The 26,928-nt window shown below is 37.4% G+C and overlaps 1 protein-coding gene across 1 annotated transcript in view; it reads right to left on the reverse strand.

The window, feature by feature from the left end:
- Positions 1–1,688: 1,688 nt before the first annotated feature.
- CATSPERE (catsper channel auxiliary subunit epsilon) overlaps positions 1,689–26,928 on the reverse strand; it is a 264,240-nt gene continuing 239,000 nt past the window's right edge. Inside the window, exons 19-22 of the mRNA XM_057536226.1 lie at positions 26,759–26,845; positions 19,793–19,950; positions 8,934–8,987; positions 1,689–1,951 (exon numbers count right to left, since the gene is read on the reverse strand). Of these exons, the coding sequence (XP_057392209.1) occupies positions 1,798–1,951; positions 8,934–8,987; positions 19,793–19,950; positions 26,759–26,845 (453 nt within the window). The 3' untranslated portion in view covers positions 1,689–1,797. The remainder of the gene's footprint in view (positions 1,952–8,933; positions 8,988–19,792; positions 19,951–26,758; positions 26,846–26,928) is intronic.

A 26,928-nucleotide genomic window follows, 5' to 3' on the forward strand; every position in this document is an offset into this window, starting at 1 on the left:
ACTGCTGGTGTGGTTGAGCATCCTCAGTAGATAAGCACCTGATTTTGGAGCCAGTTTGCCTGATACTTCACCTACCAGCTGTGTGACCTTAGAAAAATTATTTACCCTCTCTGTGCCAGTTTCCTCATCTCTATAATGGGATAATAATAGTTCCAATTGCATAGTGCTGTTGAAGAGGATTAGATAAATTATTAGAACAATTTCTGGCACATAGTAAACCCTAAAAAAAGTTGTTTTTAATATGTTTATTGGCTATTTGGGTATGTTCTTCTGTGAAATGACTGTATTTTTTGCTCATTGTATATTGGGTCATTTTCTTTCTTTTTTCCATCAAATATTTCTATCAGATCTTGTTTCACCTCTTTCAATAAAGATTTTAAAGATGTTTTTCATGTATGGCATACACCTTTCATATTATATTTAATTCTGTGTAATTTGTCACTACAATAAATAGATTATTTTTTATTATTTCTATTGCTGTTAAACTGTCATATAAATATTATAGAGAAAAAGTATTAAATTTTAAATATTTGCCTTATATTGAGCCATCAAATGCTCTTATTCTAATAATTCTTGTTCCTCATTTTGGGTTTCCTAGGCATATAATCTTATTATTGAAAGAGAGTATTTTATCTCCTTTCCCCTAGCATTTATAATGGTTATTTTATTTTCCTCTTGTAATGTCAGAACCTTCAAAACAGTGATGAATAGCAGGTATCCCTGTTTTGTTCCTGATCTTAGTAAAATGAGAAATTCTACTTGTGGACAATAGCTTTGATCTGTGCCCATGGAGTCCCATCTTGCTCCTGATCTTCCATTCTTTATGTCTGTGCTGTGGATTTCAGACTTGTTTACCCAGCCTCCACAATCACATAAGCCAATTCTTCTTCTTTTTTTTGTTCTTCTTCTTTGTTTTCTTTTTTGGTGAGGGGAAAGGAGCCAATTTATGAAATTAAATAAAGTTCAATGAGGGAGTGAAGAACATGAGCTAGGATACCACCGCTCTGGCTGGGCCCAGCACAGCTAAAGCTCAGCACACCATGTATCTCCGGCTTTTCCTCCCCATAAGCCAATTCTTTTAAATAAATCTCTTTATACACACACAGATACACAAAAACACACACAAAATCTCCTGCTGGTTCTCCTCTAGGTGGATCCTGATTGTTCAAATACTAATTGTTTAGAAAGCTGTGGTCACATTTGGACAAGTTAAGAAGCTTATTTTGAGCATCAAAATCAAATTTGAAAACTTAAAATTAAGACAGAGTATTAGCCTCCTAGTTTCAATATGTTATATTTCATATGTGAATCTACCATTAGAAAAACTTCTGAAATATCTTTGACAGACTATTTAAATTCACATATTTATTAAGTCTTTTATACATAAATTAACTACAGCCATATAAGGTTCATATGAAAAGTTTTGTGCAAAATAATAATATTTGATACATTTAAATATATTTTCAAAATTTTTCTTTCATTCTTAGGAAGGATTGTAATAGCCAAACTTAGGTGGTTTTTAAACTTTTTAATTTTTTTTTAAAAGCCATGTAAGAGTATACAGACTACCTTAAGATAAAAGTGAACACATTAAGGATTAATTTAATAACATACATTATATATTAAAATAGTTCTGTTTTGGGTAATTTAAGAACATTTTTGAGATTTTGAATTTGGTGATACTTACTATGAGCTTATACTTAGTATTTCTTGGTCAAACACACACACTCTCAATATGAGTATATATACACACTCTTTCTACATACATATATTCATAGTAAATAAACTTTCATTTTTCTAATTATTCTTTTGTTTTCTTTCAGATTTGTGCAGTGGTTCATAAATATATTCTCTGTAAATCCTCAAATAGTGAAAGTAGCTCAGAACAAGAATACTGAAGAACAGTAGCATCAGGAGAAAGAGGAAAGCTGCAACCATGTAAGCACTTGGGCTGAAATAAGAAAAGAAAAGCCATTAGAAGTCATTGTTCACTTTGGTTGTTAATTTTTTTAGTCAAATAATTTTTGAACAGCTAGCTGCTATGCCATTGTTCTCTGTTAATAACTAATAAGGTTTATAAGACATCTTGTCTACCCTCAAGATGTTTACCTCTTAGTGTTTGAGGCTGACCAGGGAGGAAGATAGACAGTGTGATTGATCAATATAATGAGAGAAGGAAGTATAAAGTTCTATGGGAGCCAGGCACCAGGAAGAACTTCCAGTGGAGTTGACTTTTGAACTGAGTATAAAGTAAGAGTTAGCTAGATATGAGTAGGATTAGGAGTATTAGTATGAGTTAGTTAGATAGAAATGTCTGGGAGTGTAGAAGTAGACTAAAGTGGGCATAACGTTTTAGGCAAAGGGAGATGCATTTGCAAAGACATGGAAGCACGAGAAAACTTTAAGATCAGGCCCAGACATTCTGGAACTAAAACTAGTTTAATGTGATTAGAATTTAGGTGGTGGGCTCAGTGGTTAGAGATGAGGACTCATAGGTTGTTAAAGGTGAGAAAGACAGCTTTTATCAAGCTACAGGGTATGAATTTTAGTCTAAGGGCAAGAGGGAGTTTCAGACATGTGATATAGCATTCTCCTTTTAGAAGGATGATTCTGACTGTAGTGTGAAGAACGGATGAATGGGAGGCATGAGTGTGGAGGGAGAAAACCAGTTATGAGGTTTTTGTAATAACCAAATATGGTGAGAGTTTTAATTAATTACTGGCTGTAGAAATGGGGAGAAATGGATAGATCTAAGATATATTTAGAAGTTAGATTGGACTGATCTTGGTGATTGTTAAGATGTGGGGTTTGAGAAATATGTTAGAATAAAGGATGCCTCCTAAATTTGGGGATGAGGTAACTCTGAGGATGGTAGCACCATTCACTGACATAGGAAATTCACAGGGAAGAACACTTTAGAGGGTATGTGTGAATACGGTTGGTTTACTTTTGAGCATATCAAATTTGAGGTACATGAGGGTCAACCAGGTATGTGTGTGTGTGTGTACACTTATGAGATACTACTTTCAGCTGGGATCCAGACATCTGCCTTTTCACCTCATGTTCCTCCCATCAGAGTAGATTTATTTCTTAAGCCAAACACTGTGCTGTTTTTTATACGTGTCTTGGTACCTGACTTTAGTTTTTAGTTCCCTTTTAAACCGTATTTATTTGTTTGCAGTATTACACTTTCCCCAGTTCCCCAGTCTCATTAGTCTGACCTTCCTCCTCTGTGGATACAAGCTTAATCTAGCTCTAGTGAATCATTTCCTTCTTAGAAATTAATTAACTAACTTAATAAACACTCTGATATATGCCAAGTACTGTGCTAGGTGCTGGGAAAACAATAATGAGTAAAAATAGATATGGTCTTCATCCTTAGAGAACTTACATTTTAGTGGGGACATAATCATTAATCAGATAATGAGAAAATAAATATAAAATTGAACTTGTGATAAAAACTAAGTAGGAGAGGTATACAATACAATGAAAGCTTCCTATAGCAGGATTTAGCCTGGTGAATTGGCCAAGAAATGACCCCATGGGGAAAAGAAAATTATTCTAAAATTTGAAGAATTAAATAGAAGTGGAGTTGGTAAAGTTAAATAGGTAAAGAGGGGAAGGAAGAGATTCCAGATAGAGAAAATAGCATGTGCAAAGCTCCTGCTATGGAACAGAGTATGGAGAAGACTGGGGATTGAAAGAAGGCTGATAGGTCTGGAGCTGAGAAAATGAGGGGAACATGATGCAAGATGTGACTGGAGACATAGGTAGGTAAGGGCTAGAGCAGAAAAGGTCTTGCAGGCCATGTTAAGAAGTTCCCATTTTAAGGAAAGAAACTTAAGGGTTTTAAGCTACTAAAATTAGCATTATGAGTCTATTGCAGTAATTCGGATCAGAGATAATGGTAACTTGGATTCGAGTGGTGTGGTGGTGATGGGTTTGGTAAGAAGTGGATTCATTTAAGGGCAGTTTAAGAGGTTAAATGAATGGGAGGCAGTGACTGGATGAGCTGGAGGAGAGAGAGAGAGAGAGAAATGAATGTGATCCCTAAGTTTTTGTTTTTCATTTTTGACTGCTAGATGTTTGGCTTGTACAGTTTGATGTGCTATTTCCTGAGTGAGGGAACACTGGAAAATAGGGTCGCCATATTTTTCAACTCCAGAGGGCACCATTCACATTATAGCCTATGTGAATGAATTCTCCTTGAGCTCTGCAATGACAATTCATAGGGCTGAACGCAATTACCTTGATAAGTTATTTTACAGTGGTACAAATAATGGGGTAAGGGAATGGGTGGTAAGATCATGAGTTCATGTTTGGACATGTCCAGTTTGACCAGTCTTTGAGGTATCTAAGAGAAGAGGTTAAGTAGAGAGTGGGATATATGGCCCTGGACTGGGCTAGAGATATGATTTGGGAGTTGTGTGTTTATAGATACTAACTGAAATCATGGGTATGGATGAGCTTGTCAGAATGAGCAGCCCAGAAAACCAGGACTGAGCCCTAAGGAAGGTCAACATTTAATGGCTGGTGATATACGTTGAGGTTCTCTTTACTAGAGAGAGAGAGAGAATGGCTACAGAAGGCTAGGAAAACCTATAGAGCAATATGGCAGCCAAAGGGAAAGTCAACACTAATGGAAGCTCAAATAAAATGTGGACTGAAAAATATCTGTCAGATTTAGTGTAGGCCAGTTCCAGCTCAAGATGGTGACAAAGGAGGCTCCTGAACTAACCTCCTTCCATGGACACACCTATCCTACAGCTACATATAGAACAACTCCCTCTGAAAGAAATCCGGAAACTAGCTGAGCAACTCCTACACATTGGGTGAACGAGAATAACCCACTCACATAAAAACGAGTAGGAGAGACTGAGGCACAATCTCACCCAAACTCCCAGCCCCAGCACAGCAACATACAATGAGGAGGAACTCACAAATCCTAGCTTCTCCCTAAGGAGTTTGGATCCAATATCCAGTAACCCAACTTTTAAAACTTCCACCTGAGGGATGGGACCCCCAAACATGTAGCTCTGAAAGCCAGCTAGGCTTTCATCCATGAGACCCACAAGGCTGTAGCAAACAAATGGGCTCCTGAGGACTCTTGGTGGCTAACCCCTTCTCTCACTCCCTGCTCAGCACAGAGCCAGCAGACTGAAATGCCCATCTCCCAGTCTTTCCATGAAAGAGACCTAGTTGCCTATCTTAAAAACTGAAATCTGAGGGTTAGTCTCCTAATATAACACAAATCTAGGGGCCAACTGCAATCTTCTGCAGAGACTGGGAAGCTGGCAGATGCCATCTTTGCGCTCTCCCTCTGCCTATCCCCAGGTCACTGGTATCTCCCTGAAATGATGTTGTGCACACTTCCGATGCTCCAGTTTCTACAGCTGCTGCTCAGGGGGACACACCACTTGATCGCCTGGCTCTGGTGGCTAGCAGAGCTTATGTTCACCAGTCCCACAGGACTGTAACAACTGTTCTTAACTGGCTATTCCCTTAGGGCTCAGCACGGAGGGAAGAGAAAGAAAGGCAATCTTCTGGTCTTTCTCTGAAAGAAGCCTACATGCATACTTTAAAACCTGCTGCTTGAGGGTCCAGCTTCCAGCCAGGCTGCATCTAGGCTCTGACTGAGATCCTCCTCTTTGGGACTCTGACAGGTCTTGGTACACCCTCAACTACTGGGAGACACTAAGAACTAAGAAGGCAGCTTGGACAATCACAAAGGTTTAAAAGACAAACGACAGCTAGGGCTGGGCTGAACAATAAGTTCCATCTGGGAAAAGTGGCTGTTTTATCTATTGCATAGAAACCAACACAGAAAGTCTAGGAAAATGAAGAAACAGAGAAATACATTCCAAACAAAAGAACAAGATAAAACTTCAGAAACAGACCTTAATGAAATGGAGATAAGTAACTGACCTGATAGAGTTCAAAATAATGGTCATAAAGATGCTCAGTGAAGTCAGGAGAACAATGCAAGAACAAGTGAGAATTTCAACAGAGAGACAGAATATATTAGAAAGTACCAAACAGATTTAGTGCAGGCCAAAGCTATTCTAATGAGAAGTAATTGGTGAAGGGATAACAGAGAAAGCAGGCTGGATGGATTAGCAAAATAGGGATGGAATATAGGGAAATGAGGACTACGAGGGTAAACAAGCCTTTTAAGGAGTTTCTCTTGCAAAAAGGGTGGTAGCTGGAAGGGGATATAGTTGCTGTTGTTGTTTTATTTGCTTAAAAAACTTGAGGGTGATTAAAAGCCTATTGGAAGGATCTAGTTGTGAGGGAAAGTTGAATATATAGAAGAGAGAAGGAATAATTGATTTGGAATTTTCCTTAGAAAGTGGGAAGGAATAGGGTTCAAGGCGTGGGTAGAAGAATTATATTTAAAGAGGATGTAGAACAATAGAAAGAGGAGAGAATGGGTATAGATGTTAGTTGGTTTATATGTTTGGAATCAGAAATAAAGGTCTGATGGCTTCTAATTTCCTGTCTGATGGCTTCTAATTTCTCTGTAAAGGTGAAAAAGAAGTTCATTTGATGATTGTTAAGGAAAGGAGGTCCAAGGAGCAAGCTAATTAGATAAGGTCTGAAGCAGTTGTTATGGAGAGTGGAAACACTGGTTGACCAGAGAAAGAAAGTAGGATTTCCGGGTAGTGTTGGCGACGTATTTGAAGTTGGTGATCAATTTGCCCTGTTGTGTAACTTTCTTTACGGGGCTGCTCAGAGGTAATCACAAAGAAAGAAGGTAGATGGGGGCTTGCCAGAGGGGGTGCCAAATTCCAGAAAGGTAAGGGAGTACTAGAAAATGTTATTGAAATAATAGCCTTTGTTTGAAATGTAAGGAAATAAGAAGTAAAAAAGGGGAGATTGAAAGTAGAGGTGGAGGTCCCAATGAGGATGAAGAAGAATTGTAGCAGGTGTAGTGAATTAGCAAGCTGGGAAGGTCCAAGAATGAGATGTCTGAACTGATGCTTAGGAAGCAGAGAAGTTATGATAGTATTGAGAAGTTATGAGAGTATTGACAGTGTCCAAGGCATGACTGTGGGAGTGGATGGCCAGAGTACAGTGCAGGAGGGGGACACCAAGGATTAGGAAAGGCCACGATGGTGGGGCTTGATGTGGAGATGAAAATAGGATGGCATTGAATGAAGGGGAGTTTGGAGAGGATGAAGCAATGAGGACAGAGAAAGGACAGGGGTATAGCAGATTATATGAACCTCAAAGGGTAAGTGTTTAAAAAAATTGGGGGGGGTTTGTTTTTGTTTTTTTAGAAGAACCAGAATAAATAATAATCTGGGAGTGGTAATGGTGCTCTGAGGCACAGACAGAGAGCTCAGAGGACAGGATTTAGGTGAGTTTGCTGGTTAAATGGTGGCAACTCCAAAGGACACAGTGGAAAATTGAGGAAGCGGTTGAGCACTGGGCCAGAAAGCAAAGAAATAGTAAGATCTTTGCCGCCTACAAACTGATCTTCAGCCACTGTTTGCTCATGAAAAGGTCTCTCTTACTAGGAAGATATTCAGCACCAGCTAACCCCTGCTCTGCCTCTGGACCCTTCAGGGCTCAGGCGTAACAGAGACTGAACTGCAGTCACTAACCTAATGGACTATCCCCTATGCTGCACCATATTCTCTGGCTGCTAAAATCCAGCTATAGGGGGGCTTCCCTGGTGGCACAGTGGTTAAGAATCCGCCTGCCAATGCAGGGAACACGGGTTCAAGCCCTGGTCCAGGAAGATCCCACATGCCCCGGAGCAACTAAGCCCGTGTGCCACAACTAGTGAGCCCACGCTCTAGAACCCGCGAGCCACAACTACTGAGCCTGCGTGCCACAACTACTGAAGCCTGTGCACCTAGAGCCTGTGCTCCACAACAAGAGAAGCCACCGCAATGAGACGCCTGCACACCACAATGAAGAGTAGCCCCCTGCGTGCCGCAACTAGAGAAAGCCCGCGTGCAGCAACGAAGACCCAACGCAGCCAAAAATAAATAAATAAATAAATAAATAAATAAATAAGTAAGTAAGTAAATAAATTAAATAAGTTGCATGTTTAAAAAGAAAAATCCAGCTACTGGGAGGTGAGCTGGAGCAAATAGGTGAGATGCCCCTTTACTCCCTCCTCTCCTCCCTAACTCACCAACTCCCCCCTTCTGTTGGTGGATACTTGGGTGGATGTATGTTCTTAATATTCATCTAAATCAAACATACAAATCTAGTGAGAAAGAGAAGTTCCTGCAAAAAGGCTATGCATGTTTCCTAAAGTTTCCTAGAAACCAGGCATGGCTTATCTCATTTGCAGATTATTCACACCATTAACCTCCGATTAGCACAAAAAATTGAGGAGTCAGTAATATTCAAAGTAGGGCCATAAGTAACTTAAGTGTTTGTGGTCCATTCTTGTTTAACATTTTCCAAAACAAAAAACAAAATAAAAACACAGCACAGAGAAGCAGAGTCATCTGCCGTTTCAACATTTGTATTACGACTTTTTACTCTGCTCTCCAAGGAAACTAAAGCTGAGTCCAGGGAAATGCTTTTACTACCCGTTTCCTGTACGTATTGGAATGATGGCCAGTGGTCAAGGGCTGACTCAGGGTCATTGGGGCACAGCCACTGTCTCCTCCCTGTCCCCACTGCTGCAGTCTACCATCTGCCCTTAGGTGGAGTTGAAAGACACTTTTGATTGGGAAGACAATGGCTGTTGAAGGGGATGAACAAAAGGCGACCCAACTGCAGCAACAATTTTCAGGAATTCCTACTTGCTGTATCCCTGGTTTAGTAGATACGTACAATTTTTAGGATGTCACATATAGGACAGAAGTATTAGTGTCCCAGGAAGATAGGGGAGACGTGTTTCTGTTTTAGCTGCCACCATATCCTTTACAACTTCCCTCATTAAAGCCTGATCAGGCATCAGTCGTTACCTGGGAATCACTCCAAAGGTCTCTATTGCAAATATAGTGGTGAGGTTACAGAAACTGCAAATTAGAAAAAAAAAATTAAAGATTAAATTAAATACAGTGTATTACAAGACTCCCTGCACATCTCTATGGTAACAACCAAATCATGTATAATCTTAGTTAAGGTGTCATTTTCTTTTTTATTTTTTCTTTCAAGATAGTTAATAATTTTATATTACTAAAAGAAATTTATATCAAACTGAGCATTACCTTCCATTTTACAGAGAAAAATCTCCACTACAGAGTAAGGAATGAGAATTATTAATGATGAATTGTGTAATTTCATTTAAATCACATCTATATGACAAACTATCAAGTTGGTTATTTAGTCTATGAAGAATTTGATATATTTATAAATCAAAGGCCTTTATAATTAAGAAAATTACTATATTTAAATATATACTCCCTTCTTTGTTCTGCTGATAATTTCACTGCAAAATCACGGTTGGTAGACTGACATCAAAGAAGACTTGCTAAGAATTTTGTTCTCTTAAGTGGACAACTTCACTAATTTCATTAGCTTTTTTTTTTTTGAGTCTTTTTTTAAATTGAAGTACAGTATAGCTGATTTACAAGGTTGTCTTAATTTCAGTGTAAAGCAAAGTGATTCAGTTATACATATATCTATTCATTTCAGATTCTTTTCCCTTATAGGTTATTATAAAATATCTAGTATAGTTCCTTGTGCTAAACAATAAGTTGGTTGTTGGTTATCTATTTTGTGTATAGTAGTGTATATATGTTAATCCCAACCTCCTAATTTATCTCTCCTGGCTCTTTTCCCTTTGGTAACCATAAATTTGTTTTCTATGTCTGTGAGTCTATTTCTATGTTGTAAATATGTTCATTTTTATCTTTTCTTTTTTTCTTTTTTTTTTTTTTGGATTCCACATATAAGTGGTAGCAATATGATATTTGTCTTTCTCTGTCTGGTTTACTTCACTTAGTATGATAATCTCTAGGTCCATCCATGTTGCTGCAAATGGATATAACATCTTTATCCATTCATCTGTCAATGGACATTTAAGTTGCTTCCATGTCTTGACTATTGTAAATAGTGCTGCAGTGAACATTAGGGCACATGTGTCTTTTCAAATTATGGTTTTCTCCAGATATGCCCCTGAGTGGGATCCCTTGATCATATGGTAACTCTATTTTTAGTTTTTATAGAAACCTCCATACTGTTCTCCATAGTGGCTGTACCAATTTACATTCCCACCAACAGTGCAAGAGGGTTCCCTTTTCTCCACACCCTCTCCAGCATTGTTATTTGTAGACTTTTTGATGATGGCCATTCTGACCAGTGTGAGGTGATACATCAGTGTAGTTTTGATTTGCATTTCTCTGATAATTAGTGATGTTGAACATTTTTTTCACGTGCCTATTTGCCATCTGTATGTCTTTTTTGGAGAAATGTCTATTTAGATCTTCTGCTCATTTTTTTTTTTTTTGTGGCTTATTCCTTTTTTTTTTTTTTTAAGAGCTCCTGACTTATTTATTTATTTATTTATTTTATTTTTTTGGCTGTGTTGGGTCTTCGTTTCTATGCAAGGGCTTCCTCTAGTTGTGGCAAGCGGGGGCCACTCTTCGTCGTGGTGCGAGGGCCTTTCACTGTCGCGGCCTCTCTTGTTGTGGGGCACAGGCTCCAGATGCTCAGGCTCAGTAGTTGTGGCTCATGGGCCCAGTTGCTAAGCGGCATGTGGGATCTTCCCAGACCAGGGCTCGAACCTGTGTCCCCTGCATTGGCAGGCAGATTCTCAACCACTGCGCCACCAGGGAAGTCCTTCTGCTCATTTTTTGATTGGGTTGTTTGTATTTTTAATATTGAGCTGCATGAGCTGTTTATATATTTTGGAGATTAATTCTTTGTACATTGATTCGTTTGCAAATATTTTCTCCTATTCTGAGGGTTGTCTTTTCGTCTTGTTTGCAGTTACCTTTGCTTTGCAAAAGCTTTTAAGTTTCACTAGGTCCCATTTGTTTATTTTTGTTTTTATTTCCATTACTCTAGGAGGTGGATCAAAAAAGATCTTGCTGTGATTTATGTCAAAGTGTGTTCTTCCTATGTTTTCCTCTAAGAGTTTTATAGTGTCTGGTCTTACATTTAGGTCTCTAATCTATTTTGAGTTTATTTTTATGTAAGGTGTTAGGGAGTGTTCTAATTTCATTCTTTTTCATGTAGCTTTCCAGTTTTCCCAGCACCACTTAGTGAAGAGACTGTCTTTTCTCCATTGTATATCCTTGCCTCCTTTATCATAGATTAGTTGACCATAGGTGTGTGGGTTTATCTCTGGGCTTTCTATCCTGTTCCATTGATCTATATTTCTCTTTTTGTGCCAGTACCATATTGTCTTGATTACTGTAGCTTTGTAGTATAGTCTGAAGTCAGGGACTCTGAGTCCTCCAGCTCGCTTTTCTTCCCTCAAGACTGCTTTGGCTATTCGGAGTCGTTTGTGTCTCCATACAAACTTTAAGATTTTTTGTTCTAGTTCTGTAAAAAATGCCACTGGTAATTTGATAGGGATTGCATTGAATCTGTAGATTGCTTTGGGTAGTATAGTCATTTTCACAATATTGAGTCTTCCAATCCAAGAACATGGTATATCTCTCCATCTGTTTGTATCATCTTTAATTTCTTTCATCAGTGTCTTATAGTTTTCTGCCTACAGGTCTTTTGTCTCCCTAGGTCGGTTTATTCCTAGGTATTTTATTTTTTTTGTTGCAGTGGTAAATGGGAGTGTTTCCTTAATTTCTCTTTCACATTTTTCATCATTAGTGGATAAGAATGCAAGAGATTTCTGTGCATTAATTTTGTATCCTGCAACTTTACCAGATTCATTGATTAGCTCTAGTAGTTTTCTGGTGGCATCTTTAGGATTCTCTATGTATAGTATCATGTCATCTGCAAACAGTGACAGTTTTACTTCTTCTTTTCCAATTTGTATTCCTTTTATTTCTTTTTCTTCTCTGATTGCCATGGCTAGGAAATCCAAAACGATGTTGAATAATAGTGGTGAGAGTGGACATCCTTGTCTTTTTCCAGATCTTAGAGGAAATGCTTTCAGTTTTTCACCATTGAGAACGATGTTTGCTGTGGGTTTGTCATATATGGCCTTTATTATGTTGAGGTAGGTTCCCCCTATGCCCACTTTCTGGAGAGTTTTTATCATAAATGGGTGTTGAATTTTGTCAAAAGCTTTTTCTGCATCTACTGAGATGATCATATGGTTTTTATCCTTCAATTTGTTAATATGGTGTATCACATTGATTGATTTGTGTATATTGAAGAATCCCTGCATCCCTGGGATAAATCCCACTTGATCATGGTGTATGATCCTTTTAATGTGTTGTTGGATTCTGTTTGCTAGTATTTTGTTGAGGATTTTTGCATCTATATTCATCAGTGATATTGGTCTGTAATTTTCTTTTTTTGTAGTATCTTTGTCTGGTTCTGGTATCAGGGTGATGGTGGCCTCATAGAATGAGTTTGGGAGTGTTCCTTCCTCCGCAGTTTTTTGGAAGAGTTTGAGAAGGATGGGTGTTAGCTCTTCTCTAAATGTTTCACAGAATTCACCTGTGAAGCCATGTGGTCCTGGACTTTTTTTTGTTGGAAGATTTTTAATCACAGTGTCAATTTCATTACTTGTGATCGGTCTGTTCATATTTTCTATTTCTTCCTGGTTCAGCCTTGGAAGGCTATACCTTTCTAAGAATTTGTCCATTTCTTCCAGGTTGTCCATTTTATTGGCATAGAGTTGCCTGCAGTACTCTCTTAGGATGATTTGTATTTCTGCGGTGTCTGTTGTAACTTCTCCTTTTCCATGTCTAATATTATTGATTTGAGTCCTCTCCCTCTTTTTCTTGATGAGTCTGGCTAATGGTTTATCAATTTTATTTATCTTCTCAAAGAACCAGCTTTTAGTTTTATTGATCTTTGCTATTGTTTTCTTTGTTTCTATTTCATTTATTTTTGCTCTGATATTTATGGTTTCTTTCCTTCTGTTAACTTTGGGTTTCATTTGTTCTTCTTTCTCTAGTTCCTTTAGGTGTAAAGGAACCTGCATCCCATAGGTTTTGGATCATCGTGTTTTCATTGTCATTTGTCTATAGGTATTTTTTGATTTCCTCTTTGATTTCTTCAGTGATCTCTTGGTTATTTAGTAATGTATTGTTTAGCCTCCATGTTTTTGTGTTTTTTACGTTTTTTTCCCTGTAATTGATTTCTAATCTCATAGTGCTGTGGTCAGAAAAGATGCTTGATATGATTTCAATTTTCTTAAATTTACTGAGGCTTGATTTGTGACCCATGATGTGATCTATCCTGGAGAATGTTCCGTGCGCACTTGAGAAGAAAGTGTATTCTGTTGTTTTGGGATAGAATGTCCTATAAATATCAATTAAGTCCATTTTGTTTAATGTATCATTTAAAGCTTGTGTTTCATTATTTATTTTCATTTTGGATGATCTGTCCATTGGTGAAAGTGGGGTGCTAAAGTCCCCTATTATGATTGTGTTACTGTCAATTTCCACTTTTATGGCTGTTAGCATTTGCCTTATGTATTGAGGTGCTCCTATGTTGGGTGCATAAATAATTACAATTGTTATATCTTCTTCTTGGATTGATCCCTTGATCATTATGTAGTGTCCTTCTTTGTCTCCTGTAATAGTCTTTATTTTAAAGTCTATTTTGTCTGATATGAGAATTGCTACTTCAGCTTTCTTTTGATTTCCATTTGCATAGACTATCTTTTTCCATCCCCTCACTTTCAGTCTGTATGTGTCCCTAGGTCTGAAGTAGGTCTCTTATAGACAGCATATATATGGGTCTTGTTTTTGTGTCCATTCAGCAAGCCTGTGTCTTTGGTTAGAGCATTTAATTCATTCACGTTTAAGGTAATTATCGATATGTATGTTCCTATGACCATTTTCTTAATTGTTTTGGGTTTGTTTTTGTAGGTCCTTTTCTTCTCTTGTGTTTCCCACTTAGAGAAGTTCCTTTAGCATTTGTTGTACAGCTGGTTTGGTGGTGCTGAATTCTCTTAGCTTTTGCTTGTCTGTAAAGCTTTTGATTTCTCCATCGAATCTGAATGAGATCCTTGCTGGCTAGAGTAATCTTGGTTGTAGGTTCTTCCCTTTCATCACTTTAAATATGTCATGCCACCCCCTTCTGGCTTGTAGAGTTTCTGCTGAGAAATCAGCTGTTAACCTTATGGGAGTTCTCTTGTATGTTATTTGTCGTTTTTCCCTTGCTGCTTTCAATAATTTTTCTTTGTCTTTAATTTTTGCCAGTTTGATTACTGTGTGCCTCGGCGTGTTTCTCCTGGGTTTATCCTGTATTGGACTCTCTGTGCTTCCTGGAATTGGGTGGCTATTTCCTTTCCCATGTTAGGGAAGTTTTTGACTATAATCTCTTCAAACATTTTCTCGAGTCGTTTCTCTCTCTCTTCTCCTTCTGGGACCCCTATAATGCAAATGTTGTTGTGTTTAATGTTGTCCCAGAGGTCTCTTAGGCTGTCTTCATTTCTTTTCATTCTTTTTTCTTTATTTTGTTCTGCAGCAGTGAATTCCACCATTCTGTCTTCCAGGTCACTTATCCGTTCTTCTGCCTCAGTTATTCTGCTATTGATTCCTTCTAGTGTATTTTTCACTTCAGTTATTGTATTGCTCATCTCTGTTTGTTTGTTCTTTAATTCTTCTAGGTCTTTGTTAAACATTTCTTGCATCTTCTCGATCTTTGCCTCCATTCTTTTTCCGAGGTCCTGGATCATCTTCACTATCATTTTTCTGAGTTCTTTTTCTGGAAGGTTGCCTATCTCCGCTTCATTTAGTTGTTTTTCTGGGGTTTTATCGTGTTCCTTCATCTGGTACATAGCCCTCTGTCTTTTCATCTTGTCTATCTTTCTGTGAATGTGGTTTTTGTCCCATGGGCTGCCGGATTCTAGTTCTTCTTGCTTCTGCTGTCTGCCCTCTGGTGGATAAGGCTATCTAAGAGGTTTGTGCAAGTTTCCTGATGGAAGGGACTGGTGGTAGGTAGAGCTGCATGTTGCTCTGGTGGGCAGAGCTCGGTAAAACTTTAATCTGCTTGTCTGCTGATGGCTGGGGCTGGGTTCCCTCCCTGTTGGTTGTTTGGCCTTAGGTGACCCAACACTAGAGCCTACCTGGGCTCTTTGGTGGGGCTAATGGTGGACTCTGGGAGGGCTCACTCCAAGGAGTACTTCCAAGAACTTCTGCTGCCAGTGTCCTTGTCCTCATGGTGAGACACAGCCAGCCCCTGCCTCTGCAGGAGACCCTCCAACACTAGCAGGTAGGTCTGGTTCAGTCTCCTCTGTGGTCACTGCTCTTTCCCCTGGGTCCTGATGTGCACACTACTCTGTGTGTGCCTTCCAAGAGTGGAGTCTCTTTTCCCCCCAGTCCTGTCAAAGTCCTGCAATCAAATCCCTCTAGCCTTCAAAGTCTGGTTCTCTAGGAATTCCTCCTCCTGTTGCCAGACCCCCCAGGTTGGGAACCCTGACATGGTGCTCAGAACCTTCACTCCAGTGGGTGGTCTTCTGTGGTATAAATGTTCTCCTGTTTGTGAGTCACCCACCCAGCAGTTATGGGATTTGATTTTATTGTGATTACACCCCTCCTACTGTCTCATTGTGGCTTCTCTTTTGTCTTTGGATGTGGGATATCTTTTCTGGTGAGTTCCAGTGTCTTCCTGTCAATGATTGTTCAGCAGTTAGTTGTGGTTCTGGTGCTCTCTCAAGAAGGAGTGAGAGCACATCTTTCTACTCCTCCATCTTGAACCAATCTCCCTTCCTATGTTTTCTTCTAGGAGTTTTACAGTATCCAGTCTTACATTTAGGTCTTTAATCCAGTTTGGGTTTATTTTTGTATATGGTGTTAGCGAATGTTCTAATTTCATTATTTTACATGTAACTATCCAGTTTTCCCAGTACCACTTATTGAAAAGACTGCCTTTTTCCCATTGTATATTCTTGCCTCCTTTGTCATAGATTAGTTGACCATAGGTGTGTGGGTTTACCTCTGGCCTTTCTATCCCGTTCCACTGATCTATATTTCTCTTTTTGTGCCAGTACCATATTGTCTTGATTACTGTAGCTTTGTAGTATAGTCTGAAGTCAGGGAGCCTGATTCTGCCAGCTCCATTTTTCTTTCTCAAGATTGCTTTGGATAATTGGGATCTTTTGTGTTTCCATACAAATTGTAAAATTTTTTGTTCTCATTCTGTGAAAAATACCATTGATAATTTGATAGGGATTGCATTGAATCTGTAGATTGTCTTGGGTAGTATAGTCATTTTGACAATATTTACTCTTCCAATCCAAGAACCCACTATATCTTTCTATCTGTTTGTATCATCTTTGATTTCTTTCATTAGTATCTTATAGTTTTCAGAGTACAGGTCTTTTGCCTCCTTAGGTTGGTTTATCCCTAGGTATTTTATCTCTCATAATTTAGCATATTGCTTGGAATGAGACAGGATTTAACTAAATAAACATTAATAATATGATTTCACCTATCTTCATGTGGGAGAAGAGACAGGAAAAGGACTTAGTTTTATTGAGTCCTTGCTATGTGCCCAGCAAAGTTAGGGATTTTTATCCAAGTTCTTCATTTAATCCTCTGGATACTATAAGATAGCTATTACTGACTCCTTTCACAGATAAATAAGCTCAAAGAGACTAAACAATTTGCTTAAGACTAGATGTTACTAGTGCCAAAATTAGGACTCAAACCAAAGTAGACTCTCTAGCATAGTGTTCTCAAGGTCCATCGATGTTGTCTCAAGTGGTAAGCTTTCCTTCTTTTTATGGCCAGATAATATTCCATACCACATTTTCTTTGTCCATTCATCCATCATTGGACACTTATGTTATTTCCATATACTGGCAATTGTAAATAATGCTGCAATGAACATGGGGGTGCATATATCTTTTTAAGTTAGTGTTTTTGTTTTCTTTAGATAAATATGTAGGGGTGGAATAGTTGGATCATATGGTAGTTCTATTTTTAATATTTTGGGGAACCTCCATACTGTTTTCCATAGTAGCTGCATAAATTTACATTCCTACCAAAAGTGCACAAGTGTTCCCTTTTCTTCACATCCTCATCAACACTTATCGCTTGTCTTTTTGATAATAGCCATTCCAACAGGTGGTTTTGAGTTGTATTTCTCTGATGATTACTGATGTTGCACACCCTTTTATGTATGTCTTCATGTATGTCTTCTCTGGAAAAATGTCTAATCAGGTCCTTGGCCCATTTTTAAATTGTTTTGTGTTTTGTGTTTTTTTTTTTTTGCTATTGAGTGGTATGAGTTCTTTATATATTTAGATATTAACCCCTTATCAGATATATGATTTGTAAATATTTTCTCCCGTTCTGTAGGTTTCCTTTTCATTTTGTTGATGGTTTCCTTTGCTGTGCAGAAGCTTTTTAGTTTGATGTAGTCTCACATGTTTAATTTTGCTTTTGTTGCCTTTGCTTTTGGTGTCAAATAAAAACAAAGTTCTGCAAAGACTGACATCAGGGAGCTTACCACCTATGTTTTCTTCTAGGAATTTTATGGTTTCAGGGCTTATGTTCAAGTTTTTAATCCATTTGGAGTTAATTTTTTGTATGGTGTAAGATAGTGGTCTAGTATCAATCTTTCACAGGTGGCTGTCCAATTTTCCCAAAACCATTTATTGAAGAGAATGTCCTTTCGCCACTGTATATTCTTGGCTCTTTTGTCATAAATTAAGTGATTGTATATGTGTGAGTTTATTTCTAGGGATTTCTATTTTGTTCCATTGATCTATGTGTCTGTTTTTATGTCAATACCATACTGTTTTGATTACTGCAGCTTTGCTGTATAGTTTGGAATCAGGGAGTGTGATGCTTCCAACTTTGGTCTTCTTTCTTAAGACTGCTTTGGCTTTTTGGGGTCTTTTGCAGTTCCATACACATTTTAGGATGGTTTGTTCTATTTCTGTGAAAAATGTCATTGGAATTTTGATAGGGATTGCTTTGAATCTGTAGATTGCTTGGGTAATATGGAACTTTATTTTTCTCTTCATTTTTTCTTTTATTTGAGGAGTTTTCTGCTCAGCCCCTTTTCTCATCACCCTCAATTCCTTCACTGTGGGTATCTCCTAAAAGCTCTTTTCTTCTCATAAGTCAGTTAACTTATGTGTGCTCATGGAGTCACTATAGGAGATGCCCACGTTCGTGTTTTGAAAACTCTTTATCATCAGCTATTCCCTCCAACTCAAGGCCCAAATTAAAATTTTTAACTGTTTATAGGACATCTTCACTCAGATATGTCATTGTCCTCTCAAATGCAAAGTCAGAACTCTTAGAAAAAGAAAGACCTCAAAGAAAAACCACCTCAGTATCTACAGTGGTCAAAGAAAATACCATAATTTTTAATCACCTAGTCTAGAAAACTTGAGACCATATCAGTTCCTTCTTTTCCTTCATTTGCCACACTAGATCAATATAATATCTCTTTTCCTGATAAATATTTATTAGACTTTTTCCTTTCTTTCCACTCCTCCTGCCAACAGGGCTTCCTTTGACCCTTGTCTTGTTAATTCTACTCCTCTCATTTATCTGCAATTTATTTTCCTTTTATAAGATTCTTTATTCTCAGGCTAATTTTCCTAGGACTATACTATCATCACAACACTTCCCTAGTAAAGATACTAAAGAGACTCTCTAAGACATGGTTTGAAATTGAATTCAACATTATGAATTGCCTCGAATCAGTCTGCACCCTTTGTTTTTTACCTTCCTCACTCAAGGTATTTTCCACCTTCTTTCTTTCTCCACGAGCCATATGTTAATATTCAGCTCCATTCCATTATTAGTGTGATTTCTTTCATCTGAAGGGTCTATCTTAGTTCTCTGGCAATATAAATTCTTAATGTTCCCTATCCTCCAGGAAGTTTTCTCCTGATGCTCAAGATAGCATTGATTTTTCCCATCTCTGAATTATTATTATGCCTATCAATAATACAAATAATTATATTTGAAAAATATATCATGTGTTTGCTCTGATTTAACCTCCCTTGGTTTTATGTGTACCCTCCACTCCTCCTTCCCCAACCAGTTTAATTACAAGCATCTTAAAGGCTGAGATTATCCTTATGCTCTATTTGCATCTATCATAGCAATGAAACATAGTAAAGTACTCAGAATGTAACTGTGAATCGATTAATTTAATTAATGTTTAACATGAAATCTTATCTCCCACTCCCATAGAATGTTTAACAGGATTGCTCCAAAATGAAAAAACAAATATGACAGGCATACCTTGGAGATGTGGGTTCAGTTTCAAACCACCGCAATAAAATGAATACTGCAATAAAGTGAGTCACACAAACCTTTTGCTTTCCCAATGGGTATAAAAGTTATTTTTACACTATACTGTAGTCTATTAAGTGTGCAATAGCATTATGTCTAAAAAGAGACTGTGCATAACTTAATTAAAAAATACTTTATTTCTCAAAAAATGCTAACCATCATCAGAGCCTTCAACAAATCATAATCTTTTTGCTGGTGGAGGGTTTGAAATATTGCAAGAATTACTAAAATGTGACACAGAGACAGGAAGTGAGCAAATGCTGTTAGAAAAACGGCACTGATAAACCTGCTTGATCAAGGGTTGCTACAAACCTTCAATTTGTAAATTGAAGCACAATAAAGTGAGGTGTAATAAAATGAGGTATGCCTTTAATTGGATAGCTGGGTGGTATCAAATTAAATCAAGAAAATAAAAATTTAATTTTTAGGAACTAACGCTAAAACTATTATAATGGAACATTTATATTCACCTATAGTTTGGATCCAGGATCTTCACACGAAACACATACATTCCAGAATGGTCCAAGGGCCAAACTAAATGGTTATGGTTAGACTTGTTGATAATCTCATATGGTTGATTTAAGTCTCCTGGTTTTCCAATAGCATAAGAAAAACAGTGCTTATAGTTCTGAATAGAAAACAAAGACAAAAACCTTAAGGTCATTAGCTGACTTTTTTTTTTTTTAATTTTTTATTTTATTTTATATATTTTTTTATTTTTGGCTGTGTTGGGTCTTCATTTCTGTGCGAGGGCTTTCTCCAGTTGCGGCAAGTGGGGGCCACTCTTCATCGCGGTGCGCGGGCCTCTCACTATCGCGGCCCCTCCCATTGCAGAGCACAGGCTCCAGACGCGCAGGCTCAGCAATTGTGGCTCACGGGCTTAGTCGCTCCGCGGCATGTGGGATCTTCCCAGACCAGGGCTCGAACCCGTGTCCCCTGCATTGGCAGGCAGATTCTCAACCACTGCGCCACCAGGGAAGCCCCATTAGCTGACTTTAATAAACAAAATTAGATACTCATATATTTATTTTGGAAAATTATTTAGAGATATAATAGTTATTCCTATCTCTTCTATCATTTTAGTGTAGTATAGTATTTTTAGAGGCTATCTTGGGTTAAAGTTTGATAAAAAGTGAAGCTTAGTGAAAGAAAATGCTGTGTTTATTTATTTGCAAACAATAATACATTAGGGTGTTGAGAATCTGTAAGCATTTAATTTCCCTAAATCGAAAACCACAAAATCCTTCAAGGATGCTTAATTTGGGACAGACACTATTTTGATCATAAGGTATGGATACAGTAGTCAAATCTTCCCCTAAGACTTATTTATCCCCATTACCACTGCTGTCTCTCTGTGGGTCTCATTTATTTATCTCCTGTTCCCTTTTTTAAAAGCATAAACACTATATATTTTTAAAGTCACTTTATTAAAGCTAAGGTAATAAAATAAAATCCTAAAATAATACATGGCATTTCTTCTGGATTCTTGTAGGTCCTGTATGCTTTCACACCCTACTTAAAGTCTTGCTTGTCTCTCTGTCATGTATTCTCAGTGAGGCTGAATTCTTTCTATAGCTTTTGAGTGAGTAACTCCCATTTATTCAAGTGATATTTATTTCTTGTTCTTTCCTTCATATTCTCCCTACATTTTGACATTTTTCAATATGCAGATATTGTATTCTTTCTTAACTCTACTTGGTTTTGGAGATAATCAGGAACAGTTCATATAGGTCCCTTATTTGGCTATGTATACATAGAAGTCCCTTCTATAGCTCTCTCATTTTATCTTTATTTATATATACTCCAGTATTTACCCTCCCGTTTGAGAATTTTTTTTGAAGGTGAGTATTGCCTTCACACTGAAAATTCCTCTACTTTCCTTCTTAACAGGTCATTTTCTTTTACATAGGTGAATCATTCCATAATTATATTTTAATTATAAGTCCCATCCCTAAAACTCTTAATGATGTTTTACAGTTTCATGGAGTGTTACTGTATGCCTTGATAAACTGCAAAATAATTCTTCTATCTCTCTCCTTTATCACATTTACTATTATTTCTTCCCTTTGTCTGCCTTTCTACTACTTTACTCTCTGGCACATTTATAAAGCAATATGTTAGGTGTAGATTAATGAAAAACAAGTAAGAGACTCATCATTATTATTTTTTTCTTTTGAACATCAAAAAATTCATTTCTGCCTTTATTTGTATGTATGTACTTGTTTATTTATTTTTGAGATATAATTGACCTATAACATTATATTAATTTCAGGTGTACAACATAATAATTCAATATTTGTATATATTGTGAAATGATAACCTCAATATGTCTAGTTAACATCTATCACCATACATAGTTAAAATTTTTTTCTTATGATGGGAACTTCTAAGATCTGCTCTCTTAGCAACTTTCAAATATACAATACAGTATTATTAACTACAGTCACCATGCTGTACATTGCACACTGATGACATTTATTTTATAACTGTAAGTTTGTACCTTTTGACCACCTTCACCCATTTCACCCCCTACCTGTGGCAACCAATCATTTTTTGATGTATCCTAACTTGAAAACATCGTATGTCTTATTATTATTATTTTTTTTGTTGGTGGAGTTTCTTGTAGGCCAACACGGGCCTGGGAACTTCTTGTTCTACCAAGTGAGTTAATACATGAAACCATGAACTTAATTGAAAGAATATGTGGCACATACTAAATATGTGCAGGAACTGGACACATATCCTCACAGCAATGTATTGCTGATAAGGACACATTCATCTTCTATCATTACATGTATTTTTTGTGTATAGACACCTGGGAATATTTATATTGTTTCCAACTTTCTACCTAGTTATTTCCTAATGTGAAAGATGATTCCCGCTGATTGTTGCTCCTATTTTTGTGTCATGCCTGATATTTCCTATTGTAGTAACAGACTTTTTTTCTTTCCAATTATTGTGTTTTTCCCTTTTCTTTTTAAGTTGAAAGCCCACTTGATCAAGCTATATAGCCTCTAAGAAAACACATCAGCCCTGGCCTCATGAATTACAATTCTTTTTTTTTTTTTTTTTTAACATCTTTATTGGAGTATAATTGCTTACAATGGTGTGTTAGTTTCTGCTTTATAACAAAGTGAATCAGCTATACATATACATATATCCCCATATCTCCTCCCTCTTGTGTCTCTCTCCCACCCTCCCTATCCTATCCCTCTAGATGGTCACAAAGCACTGAGCTGATCTCCCTGTGCTATGTGGCTGCTTCCAACTAGCTATCTATTTTACATTTGGTAGTATGTATATATCCATGCCACTCTCTCACTTAGTCCCATCTTACCCTTCCCCCTCCCCATGTCCTCAAGTCCATTCTTTATGTCTGCATCTTTATTCCTGTCCTGCCCCTAGGTTTTTCAGAACCTTTTTATTTTTTTAGATTCCATATATATGTGTTAGCATACAGTGTTTGTTTTTCTATTTACAATAGTCAGAACAGGAAGCAACCTAAATGTCCATCGACAGATGAATGGATAAAGAAGATGTGGCACATATATACAATGGAATACTACTCAGCCATAAAAAGAAACAAAATTGAGTTATTTGTAGTGAGGTGGATGGACCTAGAGTCTGTCATACAGAGTGAAGTAAGTCAGAAAGAGAAATACAATTCACCTTTAGCCAAGGACTTCTCGGATTACTATGTCAGTCATGTCCAGAAACTCAACTCACATCCTGAGTTATAAGTATGTAGCTAGCCATTCATAACCCACATTCTCCCTTTCCTTCTCAAACTCCAACATTAACTTGGAAGAACCTGTGAAAATGCCACTTTTGTTTATGAGTCCTTCAGATTTTCTCTTGAGAATTTACAGTCTCTAGAGCTACTTCACAGTTTTTATGCAAGTGTCATTCATCCTTGTAGAATCAGGACTATGTAGCAATCAGTGCAGCTCCAAGAATTGGAAGGCTATTTCATTTCAGTTATATGTTTCAGGAAGAGAGCACCTCTGATTGCCATGTTGAATAAATATACAGTGACACTCTTCAGTAAGCATAGCCTTACTCACCAGGACATAAATAGTCTTTGCAGGTACCTGCCTTCTACTATATTCAGACTCTAGACTGAATCCACCCTTTTAGTGGTGAGCTTTTTGTCTCTCATATGGTAGAACTGAACACTTAGGGCCTGGTGTGGCCACTCCAGAATCTTTATAGAATGTAAGCCACTACTTCAATGTTTCTTAAATGTGGTCCCCAGATCAGCAGTATCAGCATCACCTGGGAACTTGTGAGAAATGCAAATTCGGGGGCTTAGCCCCAGATCTGATGAATCAGAAACTTTGGAGGTAGGACCCAGAGATTTGTTTTAGCAAGTCCTCTAGGTGATTCTGATGACACCTCGAGGTGATTCTAAAATTTGAGAACTAGTGCACTGTATCATACCGATTGAGGCAATCTCCAAGACTGTTAATTATCAGGTAGCTCATTCTTCCTAGGACTATGTTATTTTGTCATATCTTAAAACATTTGGGTGCCCTTTGTGAGATTCTGAGTAAGAAGGTCACTTACATTTACCCTCAACCCCAGATTCTTGGATGTCCTTCAACAAGAAGTTAGAGGGTAAGTTTTGTTTTTAACGGATTCCATTACTAGTTTACTTCCTTATGATTTTTTAAATAGCAGAATAATACTCTTTGTAATAGGTGGGTGACCTATAATTAATGAATTAGTTCCACAAATATTTATTGAGCACCCGTAATGGGTTAGATGCTAGGGATACACCAGTGAACAAAACAAACAAAATTCCCTCCCCTTATGGAGCCTACATTTTAGTTGGGGAGCCAGATAATAAATAGGATAAATAAATAGGCTATATAATGTGTTAGAGAGTTATAAATGCTAATGACATTAAAGAAAATAGGGAAGGGAGATAGCAACTGTCACGGGGTGATGTTTAACTTTTTCGGTGGAGTGGCTGGGGAAGTCTTCATTGACCAATTGATTTTTAAGTAAAGACCTGAAGAAAGGCATTAGCTCGTCATGATGGGGGTGCGGTGGGGATGGGGTGCAGTGAGTCCTGCTGGCTTTGTCATAACTCTAAGTGACATGGGAACCATTGCATGGTTTTGAGCAGAAGAGTGGCACGTTCTGATTTATGTCTTAGGAGGATCAGTCTTGGTGCTGTGTTGTGGATAGGTTCATGGCGGGCAAGCCTGAAGCAGGGAAACCATTTAGGATGCTATGGTTATAACCCAGATGGTTGGTGATGGTGGCTTGAAACACTGTGGTGGCAGTTAGGGTGGCACAGGGTGACCAAATTCAGAATATACTTTGAAGAAAGAGCCAACAAGATTTGCTGAAAGACCAAATGTGGAGCATAAGATGACATTTAGCTTTTTTCCTGAGCAAACTGGGAGGATGGAATTTTTATTAACTGAGGTGGGGAAGAATGTTGGGGGAGTATGTTTGGAGGATGGATATCAGAAACTCAGTTTCAGACATGTTAAGTTTGAAGCATCATCAGTTTTCTTGTTTGTTGGAATATTCCCATCAGTAAACATGTGGTTATTTTTTCTCAATTATTAAAAAAAAAAAAACGACCCTTTCTTCAACCCATTGCTCTCCCGACACTACACTATTTCTCTCCTTACTGCAAAACTCCTCTGCAGAGATGTCTATTCTTGCTGCTTTGAGTTCTTTTTTTCCATACTAATTAAACCCACTTCAGTAAGGTTTTGTCTCTCACTATCCTACGAAAACTGATCCTGTCAAGGTTACCTGTTACCTCCATGCTGCTGAAGTAAATGATCAAGTTTCAATCCTCATCATAGTTGACCTATTTAAGTAGTGAATTTAACACACTTGATCCCTCCCTCCTTCTGGTGAGACTTGCTTTACATGAGGTCCAAAACATCATACTTGCCTGGATCTTCTCTTGCTTCTTGGATTATTCCTTTTTCACCTCCTTTGCCTCTCCTCATTTCCCCCATCTCTAAATACTGAAGTGACCCAAGATTTAGTCCTTTTCTTTTTATACCTATATCAGGGGTTCATAACCTCATAGTGAGTGTGTATAAATATATAAAAATAGATTTAAAAATATATATAAAATTGTATTTTATTTTTATATGAGCCCCTTTGGCAATCTGGTGAAGCCTATGGACTACTATGGGCCCCTCTCAGAATAATGTTTTTAAAAATAATAACATAAAATAGGTTGCATTACAAGGGAAACTAGTTATAAGGAATTTTAGTTGTCAAAATATTAAAAACAATATGGCAACATGTTGCACATTTAAAAATGTGTGCTTCTTTAAATAAAATTAGATAGAAGGGTCTTGCCCATGTTTAATAACTACCTTAATTTTCTTGATAAAGTAGAAAGCAAGTTCATTAGATAAGAACGAGGATGGGAGAAGAGGAGAAAGCATGCAATAACTATTTATGAGAGGGGAGGAGAGAATGAGGTAAAGAAATATTTGTTGGGCAGTATTATGGGACCATTTTAATCATGAGATGAAAGTGAAACAAGTCAGCATGGGTATGTTTTTCTCTGGTCACAGTCAGGTGCTAAGGTGGACAGTTGAACTTAACTAAGGTTGTGATTTGGCTATACAACATAAAGAAGTGGGGGGGGGGCAAAAGAATTGAGGGTCATATTAATAGAGTGATATGACTATTGACAGTGGAATTTAAGCTGGATAAAGAGGGAAAAGAGAACCGGGGGGTGGGGTGAGGGTGGTAGGATCAATGAATTGAAGGTTATGTTGAGCTGGAAGAATTGTTCAAAGGATTGTTGGAGTAAAGCTCCTAGAATTATGTTACTAGGAAGATAGGGAGTGGTGGTTGGAAAATGGATGGTTTGGATTTGGGAATACAGAGGGAGATACATATCGTTTGTATATATCTCTATCTTGACATGTATAGGTTCTGACTTAGAAGCGAAATAACATTCTTATTGTAGGGTTTACATTTTACAGGCTGAAGTACCTTATATGTCACATTTTATTCATGAGATATGATTTGATTTGCCAAATAACATAAATTAATTTCAATTTAAGAAAATTTACTTGAAAACAGTATAGGCTTGATACCTGGCATTCAGAAATGATCTTTTAGTTACACAAGATTGAAACTTCAGGCATTCTTTAGAAAGACTCAGCCTCAATGCTTTAACATGTTTGTCAGATATTTAATAATCTGCAAACAGATTTTCAGAAGAGAAAATTAAAACAAAATTGTTAGTAATGCAGGGGCAACAGAAGATCAAATAGAATTAAGATGAAGCATTTTAGAAATCATAATATAATCCAATAGAAAAATTGGATTTGATTTACAAAATCAAATTTAAACCCAAAGTGTTTCCATTAACTACTTAATAGTAAAACGCCAAGTTAGTTATTATAAATAAACAATTTGCAAGGTAATATTTTTCTTACCTCAGGTCCCCAGGCTTCTTCTAATGGGAGGCGCTTGTTAAGCTCAGTCATTGACTTCCATGTCTGAGCTTCGTGCAAACAACCACTCTGTCAAAAGGTTTTATATATATAGAAAGATTTTATATATATATGTTTTGTATATCAATTTATTTCTAAGTATTTAATATAGT

Source organism: Balaenoptera acutorostrata, chromosome 1 (assembly GCF_949987535.1).
Source record: "Balaenoptera acutorostrata chromosome 1, mBalAcu1.1, whole genome shotgun sequence".
Taxonomy (NCBI): domain Eukaryota; kingdom Metazoa; phylum Chordata; class Mammalia; order Artiodactyla; family Balaenopteridae; genus Balaenoptera; species Balaenoptera acutorostrata.